The sequence below is a fragment of the Neopsephotus bourkii genome, unplaced genomic scaffold (genome assembly GCF_033783945.1).
Source record: "Neopsephotus bourkii isolate Nb327-2 ecotype Australia unplaced genomic scaffold, CSIRO-AGI_Nbou_v1 NB_53, whole genome shotgun sequence".
Lineage (NCBI taxonomy): Eukaryota > Metazoa > Chordata > Aves > Psittaciformes > Psittacidae > Neopsephotus > Neopsephotus bourkii.
In genome coordinates this window covers 13,609,860-13,628,020 of record NW_026900570.1, presented here as the reverse complement: position 1 = coordinate 13,628,020, position 18,161 = coordinate 13,609,860, and the positions used below count along the sequence as shown (strand labels likewise).

The 18,161-nt window shown below is 44.5% G+C and overlaps 1 protein-coding gene and 1 long non-coding RNA gene across 3 annotated transcripts in view; one reads left to right on the top strand and one right to left on the bottom strand.

The window, feature by feature from the left end:
* Positions 1 to 8,445, bottom strand: part of PIP4K2A (phosphatidylinositol-5-phosphate 4-kinase type 2 alpha) — a 109,594-nt gene extending 101,149 nt beyond the window's left edge. Inside the window, exon 1 of one of the 2 annotated variants that reach the window (XM_061351758.1) lies at positions 8,205 to 8,445. In XM_061351758.1, the coding sequence (XP_061207742.1) occupies positions 8,205 to 8,345 (141 nt within the window). In that variant the 5' untranslated portion in view covers positions 8,346 to 8,445. The remainder of the gene's footprint in view (positions 1 to 8,204) is intronic. The other variant, XM_061351749.1, reaches the window with a different exon arrangement.
* A 580-nt stretch (positions 8,446 to 9,025) lies between these two features.
* LOC133209695 (uncharacterized) lies at positions 9,026 to 14,840 on the top strand. The gene is made up of 3 exons (XR_009724738.1): positions 9,026 to 9,105; positions 13,651 to 14,004; positions 14,783 to 14,840. It is a non-coding gene; the product is annotated as an uncharacterized LOC133209695 (long non-coding RNA).
* The last annotated feature ends 3,321 nt before the right edge of the window (positions 14,841 to 18,161 follow it).

The window sequence follows — 18,161 nt, the reverse complement described above, 5'->3', positions numbered from 1 at the left end:
CTGCCAAAGAGCTTTAAGTCTACTTTGCAACAGGACATGCCACAGATTAAGGACATTATATCAGAACTATTAGTTTAAGAACAGAATTATTGAGCCTTGGCACCACAAGCTAATCATACTTAACCAAAACTGAGCGATATTTAATAAAATTGTCAATATGCTGCTTTCTTTTGACTGGTTTTATGCCAAACAAGTTGGGTATTTTCCTCTCTCCCTTACTCAAAAAAAGCCCTGGAAGTCAGTTACTACTACAACTACATGCTTGACATCCCACAATAAAACATTTGAGGTAGGATTTTCAAGCATTACTATTATTTAGAAGGTCTTCCAAATGCTGACATTTACATCTAAAACCAACTTCAAAAATTTCAGCCCCTAGGAAGCCATTACAACTTTTCTGAAAACATTTACTCTCTAACTAAATAGGCAAATTATGTTAGATGGTTCAGCACGTTCCAAAGACCAAACTGTGATTCTCTTCCCTCCGCTCTCCCTGCAGTGTCTGCAGCTCTTCTTTTAAGCTGGGACACTTGTGGATATGGCCTCCTGCAGTACAACAGCCCTACCCTACTCACTCTTCTGCATTAGTTTTTCCTCTAGCATATCTCCCCAGATGAGAAGGAGGATCATAGTACATCACCCATTGTATCCCACAGGATCTGATCAGTGACAGAGTAAAAACAAGACCTGAAGCCTCAGCTTTAGCTGGCTTCAGTATTATGAAGGCTGTGATCTGACTAACCTTACGCCAGCTTAAACCAGCACTTACCTACAAAGGAGTTATTTTGTCCCATCTTTTCTGCTTTTGCACCAACTCCACACAGCTTCTGCTGGCACAGCTGTTTGCATGGCCAGATGATGAACTTCAGTGAACTATGGTCTACCTAAAAACTCCTCAAGATGTATTACTTTCACTAGATTATTACTTTGGAGCTGGGTAGTTACTGATAAGGAAAACAGATATGGTTGACCTTGTTAACCATGAAGACTGGAATGGCAAAGACCTAAAGTGCAAACAGGAATAGCAGAGAGAGCATGACCAAAACATCAAGAAGGAACCTGGGAAGCATGAAAGATTAAACCAGTTAGCTGAAGCAGCTAGAAGTGGTTCTATACATCCTAGCCTCACCAAGAAGTTCAACAGGCTTTCTAACAGTGCCACATAAGGGAACATGGTTTTTTCCAGTTTTGTCTTACAGTCTAAAAGGATCATGCATACAGTCACAGCTGTGTTAAGAATATTAAGGTTGCCTTGGGAACTTATAATGCACACAAAAGAGCTGGATTAGACTAATTGCCTTGCCTCAGTACACAAGGCAGTTGTTCACCAAGTCCAATGAAAAATAAGTACTCTAAAAGGTATATGGCCATTAAGCATTTCTACTGCAAGCCATTCAACCCAGCTCTTTGAAGATAAAACTAATGTTTTCTTTTCAGTCTGTGACATCCATCACTACAGCATTCAGCTACTTCAAATAATTTTCACAACACCCTTATTAAGCAATCTCTGAATACAAAACTAATTAACTTATTATAGAACAGCCCAGGCTCCATAGGAAAATTGTTAAGACAGATGTTCAGAGAGCAAGAAGTCACCACCTCAGCAATTCACAGCTAACCCATTTCACCATGTACCAGGATGCAGACCATGAAGACGAACAAAGACTGTCATTACCATCCCATACCTGAGGCAACGATTTCTTAGACTGCTTCAGCTATTTTGCTAAGTACAAACATGTGCTTTACCAGCAGTGAAAATGAAAGAGAAATCAGGACTTTTGTTAGACATCTAATAGTAAGCACAGAGTATGAAGAGTGGAAAAACACAGAAACAGGCCTTAAAGCAAGCACAAAATAATGAATTCGTACTGAAGTCAACTACCCGTACCAGCAGTCAGTCACTTAAAAGTCAGGAGAAAGTGAAGATGAGCATGTACTTCTTTCAAGCCTTTAAAGCCTCATAGCTCAACAAAGATGACTAACCTTTCAACAAGTCAAGCTATCTGTAAGCCAGTATGACTAAAACAGAGTGCTTAACTCCGGCAAGATTAAGCTGAAGGTCTGTAAATAACAGGTAGTTTCACCTTACCCTACAGTTGTTGCAAAGTTGCATAATGCACAGCTAGCCCACGGAACTCTAGGGCGCAACCCACTTTCAAGGAAGAGAGGAAAAGAGGATTGATTTGTACAGCAGGACCTGCATAACAGGGCAAGTCAGTTATAATAAACAAAGTTTGGCACCCTGAAACTACAGGAGGAAAATAAACCTCTACCAATCTCTGGCCAATGGGCATAATTCTTCTTTAGAGCAAGAAATTTCTCCTTTAGAGCATAATTCTCCTTTAGTGAGCAAGAAATTAAAAAAGAATCCCCTAGAGACACTTCCAGGCATCTGGTGTGGGATAGTCAAATAAGATGACTAAACTGAGTCAGCAAAACAAATTTGTGCTACCTGTTTGCTTCACTGAACATTGCCCAGCCCTGCCCACTGTGGTTAATGAAATTCAGATTAAAAAAACCTATAGGCAAACAAAATCCTAGCCTTTGCAGAACCTTACCTCGTAGAGCAGAAGGAACTATAGAAGGTAGCTTTGAAACAGTCAGAGCTCTTTTCATAGCTCTTCCCATCTCATGTAGAAGCTATTGTATGCATCTCTTTCAACAGTTCAGAAAAGGACACGAAATATCACTCATTTGTATTTCACAGAGGAACATTTACTTCCTTTAACCTAATTTTAGTAAATATTTACAATTGGTATTTCTACTAGTCCATCTACTCAGTTGCAAGAGCAGTATCAAATTAATTTCTGCAGTACATAAAGCTTGACACCCAGAAAAAGAACCAAGTCCTCAATAAATAGCTCTTCCTGTTCTACTTCCTTCTATATACAAACATCTGGGCTGAGTGCCCAGCTGTCTTTATTTTAAAATAATTTTAATTACTTTATTATCTGCTGTGCTGTAATCAATGCTTTTTAATATGTTGCTTCTTCCTGCTTCTTAGAAAGAAGCTTTCTTCCAAGTAGTCTACCTCAACCTCCATTAAAAAATTAGTAAGTTTAGGCATTTTTTTTTTCTCCAAGCTCACTCTTACAAATCTCACGTTAACTCCAAGATCTGCAACTTCAGTTTTACTTTGACTCAGTCTTTTTGAAAATCCATTTAGGGCACAACTGCAGTAGTCATGTTCTGCATTACATACAAATACTAGCACCACAACTGATGATCAGCCCTCCCCATTTCAAGACTGTCTCCAACCAACCTGTTGTGCTGGCAGCAATGCCATGAGTGACCATTATAGCTCCATATCCTTAGGGTGTTGCTAATCTCATCATCATTTAAAAGTATATTAAAAATACAGAGCCAAAAGTTAATGAACTCCCATAATTTATGGAGATATATTGGTAGTAGTAAGTGCTGTGGGTTTGTTTTTTTCTGGATTTTTCCTCCCCTCTCTTTAAAGGAAACCAATCATAAACAGAAGCCCATTGTTTCTATTTCAGAAGGCATAACCTAGCTTTTAATTATTTTAGACTTCATTTTGCTAATTATCTACCCAATAAGCTCTTTCCAGTGTAATTTTCCTGAATGTAGAGAGTCTCAGGATATGAAGTGCCTAGGGGAGAGGGTAGGTAAATCAGAACTAAGAAACCTGATTTATGGCACAAGCTGAGAGGGTACACATTTACTTACAAGCTCTCCAGTGCCCCGTTAAAACACAAGGGCAGGCATAAGTGAACTATGTGTGTATTTGTCTGGATAAAAATTTGTAACAAGGAATATAAGTATGCTAACTAAGAAAAAAAACATTGAAAACTGACAAAAACAGATATTCTATAGCTTTTCTGCAGAGATGCTTTCCTAACATGATCAAATATATCCTACCGTATACAAGGGGGAAATGCATTTACTCAGCATACCTGTAACAGCGAATGAACCCAGGAATTACACTGGTAGACTGAGGAATCCCACAGCTCTTGCTCCTTCTGTTATTATGCTGTCCTGGTGCTGTTCCACTTTTGTTAAAAACATCAAGCCAGATTACAGCCAAGAGTGCCACAGCAGCATCAAGCTCACAGTGCCCCACATGAGCAGTTGAAGGTGGCCCTGGAGTCTATTATCAGTTGGATTCTTCACCCACAGAAAGTACACTTTCTGATGTACTCAGCAATACAAACTGGGGGAGGAGGAGAAGTCATTTGATCCACGTATTCCTATTGTTACACTTGTTTGTTCTGCACCAAGTGTCAGTAAGAAGTCAGGCACTGCTAAATTTCTACATCAGCTTGTAATCATCCAAGAAACAGATGGTGATTACAGATTCCATGGGCTGGGGGTGGTGCTGGGTTTGGTTTGTTTGTTGTTGTTTTGGTTTTTTTTAAGCTTGTACAGTATGCTCAATAACATCCTTAAGCATTCATTCTCTTCTCCCAAATACATGTGACTTACTGGTTGACACAGCAGGTAAGGTCTCCAGCAGTTGTTCTTTACCTCAAAATTAGTTACAAAAAAACCCCACTTGCATTGGTTTTCTTCCACCTTTGGGAGAGATATGTTTTGAAAGGCAGAAGCTTAGCTCCCTACAAATTCCCAGCTTTCTTAACAAGCTTCTAACAGAAGCAGGTAAGCAACACAAGTGAGAGCGGACTCACCAACAGTGTGCCTGGGACAATCGTCACAGGCTGCAGAAACACAGGATCTCCAGCTTTCATTTTTGGCACAGAAAACAAGGAGGAAAGAATTACTTCCAAAAGCATCAGGCAGAAGTTACATGCCTAATGTAACCTTCCTTCCTGCAGTTACTGGACATCCAGCAGCAGTGACAATATGGAAGTAATAATGTTACCACCTTGGTTGTAAATGAATTGTTACAATTACATTAACTAAAAATATAGCTTTAAGTCATACTAACCACAGGGTTTAAGTATTTGCTTCAGTAGCACAGCCAGATCATCTCTGATACAGGGTAAAAGAAACAAGATAAGATCAACTCTTAATGATGCCGATGCCTGCAAGATCCAAGCACACTGACAATTAGTCTTTGCTGCTGTAAGTCATCAGTATTAATGTCATCTACTAAGTGGGACACAGTTGCTTTCCCTTTTACTTAGCACCAAGTTTCATTCAACAGCGTTTTTCAGCATATCAAGGAATGCATTTACAGTTCTGAATGCTAACACGTATTCTCTTGCTTTTTAAGATATTTGGGTAATGTTCTCATGCTTTCCCCACACATGCCCTTCTAAGTTATTACTTATTTTGACTGCACTACCAAACAGTATTTTGCTCTAGGTATCTCTCTACTTCTACCGAAACAACAGCAGAGATCACCAAAGCAATTTGCTTCATTTCTTGGCAGGGGGAGGGTGAATTTACAAGAACCTTGGGTAACAGACACTTCAATGCAGATTTTTTTCTGCATTAAGAATTCACATCTTTGCTGTAAGCCTCCTGCTTTAGTGTCATGTTTCCTCTCAGGCCAGGAGAGCAAAGACAACAGTTCTTGTAACTGCTTCCTTAGATGAAGCTTCTTCACACATTGAATTTAAAATGTGAAAATCCTCCAAAACTCAGCCATTGAGTAATAGTGATTATTGTGGCCCCAAGAGCTAAAGGTTAAAAAGACCGAGGAAAAACCCATTTTTCCCCTCTTTGTCTTCACCAAGTGCTTCCTTCTAATAGACGCCACAATCTGTCAGAACTGCAGGAACTGTATCTCAGCTTCACTATTTCAATACATACCTATGCCCCAAACAGTTAGTAATACTCAGACACTGGTACTGTCTCATAAATTGATATGCACCACGCTGGAACCAGTCTTGCATACAATTTTTCAGACTACTATGTTCTAAGTTCATGTAATTACTATCATCATGAACTATGGTCTATGCTCATTTCTCAGTCTGCATTTTGTTTGTGGATTTCTGGTTATTCTGTCAAGAAACTTAAAGATCCTCAATTCCTGTTCTTAATGAATCCATAATCTGTATTTCTCCTATGAAAATTCTTACTTGCGATAAGGGAGTCCAGTCACACCGAACACTTGTTTTCATTTGATGGATGGTGCCACATCGAACATTTTCGGGTAAGCATCTAACAGAGGAGCCTGCAACACTTTGGTGCTGCATTCTTGACTAAGAAGTGATGTTTAGATTTGGACACATTAATTAATTTGAGCTTTTTCATGCTCTCTCATTCACAGGGATTTTCCTTCCAGGGGACCCAAAGCATTAACCATGACTGCACCTTGCAACAGGGTAAAGAAATGCGATAACATCCACAGAACATGCAGCGGATACTAACGCTTACAGCCACTGTCTTCATATGAACACAAATGAAGCTGCATTTCTCCAAATCTACTGTACTATTGAGCTTGCTCTTCGAGCCCCCACCCCAAAAAAGGACTTTAGCCCAATGTTATGTGTATGAACCAGTACACTTACTACATTTCTAATGGGAACAGCACTGTATGCCACTGTACACTATCAGAGGAATCTTGTACCACCTTACATTTGTCACTATTTACTTTGTTATTATTTGTACTGGAGAGGTCTTTCCCTGAAAGTAGTGGCATTTCCAGTATGAGCACATTTAGCAATGAGCTGCTGCAACAGGAAGATCTCTGTTCTTGTCTAGAGATCTCCCCGTCTCTCCCCAGGGAGACGGCTGATAGCTAGCATGCAGCCGTTCAGCAGAAGTCTCTCACCCTGTAATTATCAGCTCTCTTTCTTTCATTGAAGAGGCCTGTTTGCGAATTTTCCTATGAATAATGCTGGCCACTAAAGAAGGAGCAAAAGAGAGTCGTGTATTTAAGCCCAATTTCAGCAAACAGCATATCATGAATTTGCACAATTAAGAGTCCTTTTTCACTTTGTAGATAAATATCTAGTTCCTTATCAGTCCATGACACAGGATGCCACTGCTTACAGCTGACCTACAGAAAACTTGAAATCCTTTGTCACCGTGTCCTACTGCCTTGCACGTCTATCTTTAGCAGAGCATTTAACCTCACTAGAGCTTTTCCTCCGTCACCAACACCATACTGGTACCTACAGTCAAAGCATCTTCCCCGGATCACCACTTCGGCCACGGTGCTGCTATAACACCAATTGAAGAGGGCTCAGCCTTGACACTCAGCCTGCAGGCTTTGGGCAAAAATGAGCAAAATGTACACGAAGGGAGAAAACTTCATAGGATTTAGATGTTAAGGAAAGAAAAGGAATACCGAGTGCATACCACAGACTGCTTTTCCTGCTCCACAAAGCTGTTACAAAATTCATAGCCTAACCTCAAGCTGCACATTGCAGCGTAAGAGCTTTTAACTGTCAACGAGAAGCATCCCACACAGACCCAGCGTTCGGACGTTCAGACTTTGCACGCCCAAGGAGTAAGTTCTTGGCATCACTCCCCCGACCGACACTTGATTTTTGGTGACCCCGGGGCTCTACACTTTTAACCCGCCACGGTGGCTATTTAAAGATGTAAAGCTGCGCCTTGAGCCTCGTAATGCCCACACCATGTGACACCGTTACCAGGCTCACAACGGCCAGGCTGCCTCCGCAGCCGCGGTCCATCGCAGGGCCGCCGCTCCCGCCAGCCGCAGGGTGATGGAGCACTCCGCGAACGCTGCAATTCCGCCGCTCTGCCACACCAAAGCGCGGCCCGGCCCGCCTCCCCTCCCCCCGCGCCACACACCGGCGGCGGACACTCGCCGGGGCGAACGGCGCGGGTGACGGGAACAACTTCGCTACTTGAACGCCCGTGTCCGGGCGGGATCAGCTCTTATTATTTAACCCCAGCACATGCATTTACGCACCGCCCGCCCGCGGGTGGCGGCAGGACCGGAGCAACGCCGGCTCCGCTCGCAGCACCGTCCGCTCACAGCCACCACCCCGCGCGGTGCTAGACGAACGGAACCGGGACCGACAGGACACGGGTTACCGCAGGCACGGCGGTGGCAGCTCCGCGGCTCGCCTGCCCCCGGCCCCGGCTGGGCGCCGCAGCCTCCTCCGGCGCCCCCCGCCCGCAACCACCGCACCCAGTACCGCGCTCCCAGAGCCCACCAGAGCTCAGGGCTACAACCGGCGGCACGTGCGTCCCCTAGCCCCGTCCGCCCCCTCCGCATCGCCCTTCCCTGCGCGCAGTTCGCGGGGGGCGATGCCCCGTCGGAGCAGCCGGGAGGCGGGCGGCGGAGCAGCGCTTACCGAGTGGTTGACCCCCCACATGAGGACGCTGAGCAGCGGGTCGCTAGCCCGGAACAACTTCACTTTTTGCGCCACGAAGTGCTTCTTCTTGGTCTTGGTTTTACTCGCCATGGCGGGCACGATGCTGCTGGGGGCCGCCATGGCGCTGCCGGCGGCGGCGGGAGAGCGCGAGGAAAGGGGCGGCTCAGCGCCCGCAGCACGAAGGCACGCGGCCGGCGGCGGGCTGGCAGCCCCGGGACACCGCGCGCATCCCGGCCTGCCCGCCGGTGCCGCGCGCTGAAATGGCCCCGCTCGCGCGCCGCCGGCCCCGCCCCGCGGGGGGGGTGGAGTGGGGAGGGGGGGTGGGATGGGGAAGAGGGGGAGGCACCGCTGCCGCCCGCCACGCACTGCGCCCCGCCCCGCCCCGCCCCCGGCGCGGGAACGCCGCGGAGTTTCGGTTCCTGCCTCCACACCGCGCATGCGCCAGCCCCCCACCTACCCCGCCGCGCGGGAGCGCGCCTGCGCGCCCGCGGAGGGAAAGTCGGAGTTGTCGCGGGTGGCGCGGGAGGTAGGGCTGGTGGGGGGGGTCGGGGGTCGGGTCACCTTCGCTCCACGCGCTTGAGAGGAGAGGGGTTGTGGAAGACGAACCCACGGCCAGCGCCCGCCGGGGAAGGAGGTGGTGCTCGCCCCTGCGCACTGCCCCGAGTCCCAGCCTTCACACTGCAGAGGACTCCCCGCTCACAGAATCGCTATGGTAGGAAGGGACCTCCGGAAGACATTCAGTCCAACCCCCTGCCACGGCAGGGCCACCAGGGACAGGTTACACAGGAACGTGTCCGGGCAGAAGGAGACCCCGAAGCTCCCCTGGGCAGCCTGTGCCAGGGCTCTGCCACCTCCACGTAAAGCTCTTCCTCATGTTGAGGTGAAACTTCTTGTGTTCTAGTTTATGGCCATTGCTCCTCGTCCTGTTGCTGGGCACCACGGTGAAGAGTGGCACCAGACTTTGAGATACGTGTGTTAATGAGATCCCCTCTCAATACAGGTCCAGCTCCCACAAGTCCTCTGGGAAACAAACCCCACCATCATCCTAATCATTATCTAATCATACGTATCATTACTTTATGCAGGTTTTGTACTATTCACAAGTTCCCAGTTCCCCACTTTGTAAAGAGAACTGTATTAAGTGAGAAGGACTCTCTGAGGCAGGACTTTGCCAACTGCTGCTGACCTAACTCCCATGTGCAAGGAGAGTGATTCCCTTCAGGAGCCATACAACAGATAGCAAAAACTGCCTGCTGCAGAAGTACTGCACCCCTATAAACTATACTCTGCTGCTATTCATACCCACAGCAAAAAGAAGTGTGTTTCTTAACTGTCTCTATGGCCACAGAGGATGTGGTCAGTTACAGATGACATCCTGCAAAGGCACATCTACCCAACTCAGACACTCTCTAACACTGTGTTCAGCTCTGGGGTATCCAACATAAAAGCATACGCTTTGCTCAGCTGTGTAACAGTGAACCCTAACGACAACAGTAGTCCCTGTTCAGGGTCAGTACACGCAGTTAATACAGTCCATACATCTTCTGTGCATTTATAGTAAGTCATCCATCAATTTCTGAATCAGACAGACTGACATGCCTGCTGTAGGTGTTGCTTTCTGCATCAGCTGATAATTCAGCAAGGTGACCAGATCTGTAGGGAGAAGCGAGCACAGGGCTACTCCATGGAGTGGCCAAGGGTCACTTCAGTCTAAGCAGTGCCCTCAGCAACAGGACCCAGTCCCGCAGGGCCTGTGCACAGTGGGCAGGTCTGGCAGCAGCACACATCAGCAGTCCCAGGGAAGCTGAGGTGATGAACCAGGTCCATCCAGGAAGGTACAATGTAGGCACAGGGTCCATCTAGGAGACATGGCCAGAAACAGGACTGCAGGCAAGCCAGAATACAGTGCTGGAGACCAGTGTACCTGCAGCGTAGCTCAGGCAGAGACCTAAACCAAGCCCTCCATGAGCTTAAATGGAGGTGCAGGGCAGAAGGTGCTCCCAGGTGAGGCTGTTCAGGACAACTAGGCCAATAGGTGAGCTCAGGGTCCTGGCACATGCTTACAGAGCTACTCATGAATTCAAACACTTGTTGCACCAAACAGTTGTTGAGGCATGTCAAGTTCTCAATTTCTGTTTTGCCTGTGTGATCTCAATAGTAAATATGGTCCCTTTTCTGCATCTTATGGAGAGTGGGAGAGAGCAGAGATGCTGTATTTCATTTACTGTCATGCTTTCTTTTAGAGCAAGCTGTTACTTAGGAGTCAGAAAGAGGCTAAAATGGAATTTTTTATTCTTGAAAATAGATTTGGCAACAACAAAAATCCTTTGTATTTCTACTGCAGTCAATGAAAGCAGCTGAATAGTCAGCACCTTTGTATAAAAGCAGGTCACTTAGATGCCTAAGTATAGATTTGAAGTCAGACTTTCACAAGAGTTTGGTACCCATTTTATTCTTTACATTATGCTTAGAACATGACATCTGAGCATCATACGATGCTGAACACATCAATGTGACCGACATCTGTCACATACATCTTTCATCTGTTTTCCAGAGTAAAACCATATAGTGAAGCATTTTGTTTTATATATGAGTAAAACATAACTAACATCTTGCTATGTTTCCTATAGGAAAGGCAAGGCTGAGGAAGGCAGTTGTTCTTTTTTTCCAGGAGACTGTCTCGTGGCGTTGGCCTAGATTCTAAAGAGCTCTTCTCTGCAAATATGAATCCTTGTCAAGGAGGGTTGTTTTATCAGAGGAACAAAAGATGTTGGCCATAACCTTTACAGCAGAATTAAAATCAGTCAAAGCCCTGGGCTATCTTCATGACAGCATCTGGGGCAGAGATTTGTCTTCTCTGATTTTAAGCACAAAGAACAGGATGATTGCCCGTACCTGTCTGTCCTGTAGGTTTCTCACTGATGCCATGATATACATGCAGCTGAACACAGGGGTCACTTGAAAAGGCAAAACCTAACACAGATCCTTAGACCAGGACCCCAGCCAGTGCCCTCAATAAAATGTTCTCTGTATCCCACACCCTTTCTTTTCAAAGCTCCTTTCTAGCTTCACTCCAGCTGCAGCTCCAGGCCCTCTCTTTCCCTTAAGTCTCACAGAAACAATATACTGGCTTTGGATGTGGCCTCCAGCCAGTGCCCACACCAGGAAGTTCTTGCAGCCAAGTCCTGCTTGCAGCCTACACTTCCCTGGGACAGTCATTTTCTAGCCCTAAGCCAGCTGCAGTTCTTGTCTCCCTCTTTCTGGCAACCTTAACCTCAAGCCTCACCCTGAACCTGACAGTTATGTTGACAATTAGACTAGGCCCCTCAGCCAGTGCCTCCACCTAGAAGATTTTGCAGCCAAATTCTCCCTGTGGCCCAGCCTTTCCACTAGCAGCTGCTTTCAGGCCCCCCTCCAGCTGGAGCTCTAGGCTCTCTTCTTCTCCCAGCACTAACCCTAACCCTCACACTAGCTGTATGCCGAGTCTCAGAAAAGGACTGCCAAGCAGCATCCACAGCAAAAACTGCTTGCAACCAAGTTCTTCCTGCACCCTACGCTTTCTAGGCCCATTCTAATCGCAGCACTAGGCTCTCTCTTGTCAAATTTAACCCCAGCTGTAACTCCAACCATAACGGTAGGCTGAGCCTCAGACCAGAAAGCCCTGCCAAGGTCTCCTTGAGTTTACACTGTCCTTCAGAGCCCCTTTCTAACTCCTGCTGGAATGCTAGGCTCTGCCCTTGTCCCAGCCCTAACTCTAACCCTGACTCCTTTCTCCCCTAGGAGGAAGGAGTGACAGAAACAAAGTGCGATGAACTGACCACATCACAACATTCCCTATCACCCTGCTCTGCCTTGGGGGAGAGGAGGTAGAGAATTTGGGATAAAGTTGAGCCTGGGAGGAATATTGAGCCTTGGACTGGAGCTCACCAGGCCAACCCCAAAACTTCTGGCAACCAAATTCTCCTTACAGCCTACACTTCCAGTTATCCATTGCTTCCCAGCCCCACTGCAGCTGAAGGTCTTGGTTATCCCTCTCAAGCCTAACCCTGATTTTAAGCGCAACCAGAAGCTGAGCCTCAGATGTGGCTGTCAGCCAGTGCCCACTGCAAAAAAAGTTCTTGAATCCAGTTTCTCTTTGCAGCCCACTCTTTACTTTATTACCCCTCTTCTAGTGCCCTCCAACTGCAGCTCTAGCCCTTTCCTTGGCTTTCTCTTTTTCTCAGCCCTAATCATGACCACAGGGTAAGCCTTAGAGCAGGACACCTCAGCAGTGCTCTTTAGAACATGTTTGGTCTAGCACCAAAGCATTTCCCCTCCCAAGTTCTCTCTGCATCCCCCCTGTTTTTCTCTGAATCTCCTTTTGTAATCCCATTCCAGCTGCAAGCAGCAGGCTGTCCTTCCCTCAACCGTAATCCTACCTGTAGCCCTAATCCTTGCTGGAGGCTGAGCCTTGGACATAGGCTGTCTTCAGAGGGAGAGCTTAAAGCCTGGGTCTTCTCTTGGTTCACCTTATGGACATTTTTATGCATGCATGAGGGGAGTTTTTACTTATGCAGCCTAGCATAACATGAAAGTTGTATTTCAATCCAGTAACAGTTTTTTATAGAATGGCACTGTGAGTATATGATGCAGTCAGCAGTATGGTGCACATAGAGCATTGGGGCAGTATGAAAAAGCTTCAGAGTTAAGACCAGACCTGGTACAGTGTTGCCTGTAATGCCTGCAGAAAGATCTCTTGGGCAGTGTATCTCCACAACTGCATGCATACTGAATTGCAGGCAAAACTGCTTCATGATAACCTGTGAACAAATTGACTTAGACACTGCAGTGATGGTCAAGGCAGTGACAGGAGGCTTGTTTTGCAATACAATCTCTTCTGAGGTCACAGTGGGTCCTTAGCTGGCTCTTGGAAGTCTACTCAGGACCCGTAGGTTCCAGTGCTGGCAAGGACACTAATGAATATAGAAGAGGAGATTAATTTTCTGAGTTACAGCTCATTTCAAATCCTGACTGGCACTTCCTATTCAACTTGAAAGAAATCCACCCCCCACAGGTGTACAAGTGTTTGAGACTCCTTCAGTGTGTCCAGAGGGTTTTGATAGCTTAATGTAAACCTTTTGCACTCCACCAGCACTGCATAGGGGGGCACAGTCAGGGTCAATTCACAGTGTTGGGAAACTATAAAATAGGTGCAATATCACTAGTGGACTAAGCACAGACTGCTCTGCCTCTGATGAAGCAGTTTACTATCCTTAACAGAACAGAGTGTATTTGGAAGCTTCAGTGGCAACCAAAAGGAAGATCCTCTGGGCTTGTAACAAGTTGCAAGAAAGGCTTGGGAAAAATCATTTATTTTGTTTTGTCCTGTCCACTTCAGGGTTTTTTCTGCCATTGGTACTAAACTTTCTGCTTTGTCCTGCTTCAGGTGCAAGATGCTCCCAGCTGGAAGCTGGTAAAGCATCCAGAAGAGAGAAGAAGAGAGAGTGATCTAGCAAGATTGTGCTAATGAATGGCTATGACTGACTCCATCAATAGTTAGAATAAATTAGAACAAGAGTGTGAACTCTCACCTTGAATTTTAATAAAAGCCTGAGATTTTAACCATGTCTGGCAAACTCACTTCTAAAATCTCTTCTCTGTTTTTGATGTTTGCTGCAATGTTTTGTTTAGCATTATTGTTTAAACATAACACTTCCAAATTCATTACTTATTCCAGTATGAAAAATGTGTACCAATCGCTTGCTTTCTGTTTCACTGGTCATCAAAAGCAATTCTGCTGGTGAGTTAGGGTCTCTGGTTTTAAGGAAGGAATATCACGTAGTTTGTAAGTGAGGCTTTGCCTAGCTACTGGAAGGTAATATTTCCCTTTACAATTATTTTCTGCAGCTGCAAAGAACAGAGGGCCCACAGAGTTTCCCTGGGCCAACTGCCATAGAAACTAATCTCAGCTAAGGCAGACTCATAAATTGTTCCATTACTCTATAAATTGGTCTGGGCACATGTCACTTCAAGCCAAGCTGGGTTACTTTGAATCTAGCCTGTAGTTCTGAAGTAGTGACATGATGAAAATAAATAATATCTGAAGTGAGTTAATATTCTACAAGAGCATGAAGACTACAAGGATGTCAAATTATTAACCCTTTGTTAGAAATACGTAAAGACCAGACAAAACACTTTGAAGACAAAGCCTTTCCTTCATTTGTAAAATAGAAAAGGAGAAATAGAAAACCAGTATCTCTAACCTATTAAAATGCAGACTCCTTAATCATTCTGCATTCAGAAGAACAAATACAATCTCTACGTGGGAATGATTACTGGCTACATATGTCTACAGGCAGAAAGCATCGCCTGCCAGTTTTCAGATGTGCCATGAGGAGCTACAGGATTCACTGAATTTCACATCTTTATAGAAAAGTCCAGTCTATGGAAGAATATTCAAAGTGCAAAATTAAAATGATTAAAATTAATTTCCAAAGATCAATGTGATGATTTTTTAAGCAGAAAGGATTCTGACATTTCATTTTCAGCACTACCAATTTTCTTTGGCTCCTCAACAGGAAGCACAGTACATAACCGAGGCCTGCAAAGAGACTGTCAGCCCCAATTAGAGATCAGGCATCTAACCTAAGTGATGCCTTAAATTTTTTGCTTGTTTGGGCTTTGATGCCTTAATTTTTTGTTTGGGCTTTTTTAGAAGCAAAAAGGTAGACAGTGCACTCCAGTCTGGGCTTGGGAAATCGGTACAGCCAGGCATAGCTCCTTTAATCACCATCCTAAAGACATTGAAGGCCAGGACAGCTTCTTTTCACCTTGACTCTTATAAACAAGCCAACTAAGTGTCTCCCCACGATCAACATCCAGCAGTGGCAGGGCCCATTTTAGCTCAGATGAAGTCAATTTTCCCTAGGCAGAGAAATGCTGGAGCCCAATCACCCCACTCCCTCTGGGGCCCTCGGCTTCCCTTTTATGACTTCCCCCACTTTGGCAGCACAGCTGTCAGTTCCACCTCCCCGCAGTTTAACAAGCCACAACCGCCAGGTTTTGCAGCTTATATGGTCTTTAAGGGCTAACCTCTTCCTTTTTCTTTAGCAAAGGCTCTTAACCCTTCAAGGTTTGTTGTGACTACAGCTTGAACTTGGGAGTCGTTTGTGTGCAGCTTTCAAGAGTCACTGGAATTTTCTCATGTCTCTCTGTTGATCCAAACTCTAGTTTATCAGCTGTACTCAGATAGGGAATTGCAGACCTGTTGCTACACCTGGGGGTTAGAGGGCAGTATATAAAACAATTAATACTTTTTTTTTCCCAGCAAATGGATCAAAATCAATAGATTTCACTATTAAAATTGTGATGTTTCATGAATGGTATCAAATACCTTTAAGCTTAATAAGGACATTCTGTATATACATCTTGTTCATTCTTCAAAGGTATTTTGCTCAACATCAGGTCACTTTGAATAATCTGTTAATTGCACTCATGCCTGTCTAATAGCCGATGCTCTTTTTTCTTATTGAAAATGTTTTAAGCTTCTTGTATCTGTTTTTAATAACATTCAACACACAAAGAGATGGATTTTAATAATAGGTTAAGAAATAAAAAGCAGTATTTAATTTCTGCAATTGCACATTCTTTAACAAAAAGCAGAGCTTGCTTTGTGAAAAACACTGTAAGCTCCATCTTCCTCTCGCTGTTATTTTTATCATTTTTAAAATTTCAGAAGAATTTTACTTCCTGCTGCAGCACTTCAGCAGCCTTTTCAATTTGTAGCCCAGAAGTACAGCTTCCTTAGCATATGCCAGTTTAGTGTTTCTTGCTTGCTGTGGTTAAGTCACAGGAACTACAATAGCTGAAGAACTGTTAAAAGACCTACAGTCGTTCCCACATGTTCTAATTTAGATGGTTGCCACTGTTATGGAGGGGTTTAAGAGGAGGTTATGTTTGTGCACTCTTTCAATGTTGCTATAGGACTTGCAGTACTTTTCTGCTGGAGACACTGAAAAGCTACACTAATGCCTAATAGTGAGCTCTCTAAAAGTCTCATGAAAGTTGTGGAAAAATAAGATACAAAGTTTTCAAAACTCAGCTTACAAAACCACCATTTCTTTTGGATGCCTTCATTTTGGACAGAAAACACCACCAACACCAGATACTGAGACCTTGAACACTGGCAACAACAACGAACTCTCGAAGCTCTAGGAGCACAGGCATTGTGAGAACCAGGTCTCACACATGTATCTCTGTAGTATCTAAACAAGTAACATTTAAAACATCTGGCCCTACCTGCAGTTAAAGAATTCACATGGTCAGCACTTCACTGCACCGGAATTTGCTCCAGACTTCATCCCTTCCAGTTCTGAAATCTGGAAAGAAGGAAATCCTGCAACCTTTCCAGTATTCAGCCACATGCACAGGAGAAACATTTTTCCATGTATCTAACAAGAATTCCCCCTGCTCCAACTTGGTGTCTGTTGCAGCTTGTCCTGTCACTGAGCATCTCTGTGAAGAGCCTGGTTCTGTCTTTCTGTGCTTCTCTCACATTAGGTATTTGGGGTCATCTATAGGACCTTCCCTTTGCCTTTGCTTCTCATTGCTGAGCAAACACAGATCTCGGCTTGTTCTCACATCGCATGTTGTGCAGCCCCATCCTGGTGGCCCTGCACTGGGCTTGCTCCAGTATGTCAATCCCCAGGCTGGACACAGCACTCCAGATACAGCCTCACAAGTGCTGAATAGAGGGGAATAGAGAGGAAGTGCTAATACAACCCATCTATTCTGTCCCAGATCACATTTGCGCATCCTGTGTTTCTGTCAGATCATTCTCCGGTGTGTCTATATTCTCTGGACAGCAGCACTGTCCTCCCAGTATAGCAGCTACTCCCTCCAGTGTCACATTGCCTACAACCTGGTTGAGAGCACATTCCATCCCACCATCCGGGTCATGAATAATGATGTTAAACACTATTATCCCCACTAGGAAGCCTTGAGGGATGCCACTTGTACAGTCAGTCACCAGTTCTGCTTCATATTGTTGATTACAACTCTTTGAGCACAGTGGTCCAGCTGATTTTCTACCCACTTACCGGGTCCATACCTCACTAATTTGGCTGTAAGGAAATAATGGAAGACCATATCAAAGGCCTTGCTAGAATCAAAGTACACAACATTCAGTGCTCCAGCTTTCAGCACAGAGCAAGTCATCTCATCACAGGATGGCAATCAGGTTGTTCAGGCATAATTTGCACTTGATAATTCTGTGCTGGCTGTTACCAATCACCTTCTTCTTATCTTTCATGCTCTTAGAAATAGCTTGTAGGAGCATTCAATCTGTAACAGTCCTGGGAAGGGCAGTTTAGCCGAGTGGCCTGTACTTCAGATTCTCCTTCTTGTCCTTCTCCAAGATGGATGTCAGTTTGCATTCTTTCTTCTTTATGACTCATTTGTAATATATTATTATTTCTATCAATAAAAAAAATTACAATTGACCGTAATATGCTCTTAAAGGGTTAGAATCTACCAGCCCTCTTCTTTTAAGGAAATTTTATGTTTTAATGTAGAAAACTTGCAATAGGTAGGTTTCAGTAAATTGTGATCTGATTCTGCTAGGGAAATTTTTACCATACATAACAAACTTGTCTCCAATTCTTTTGATTTACATAGCAAATATTATATGTATTCCAAGAAATATTCTGTAAGAAAATGGAAATTGGAAAAAGTGACTTCCTCCAATCTATTTTAATTACTAAAAGATTTCCTGATGCCAATAGGTATTTAAAATATTATCATAGATAAAATGAAAGTAAATAATCAGTTTGATAAGCACCAGAATAAGAAAGGAATAAAAACAAATGATAGGAAGGAAGACTTGTCCATATTTACTACCTTGTAATTACTGCATAAAACTCAAAGGACTTCAGACAAAATGAAACTCACTTCTCATGA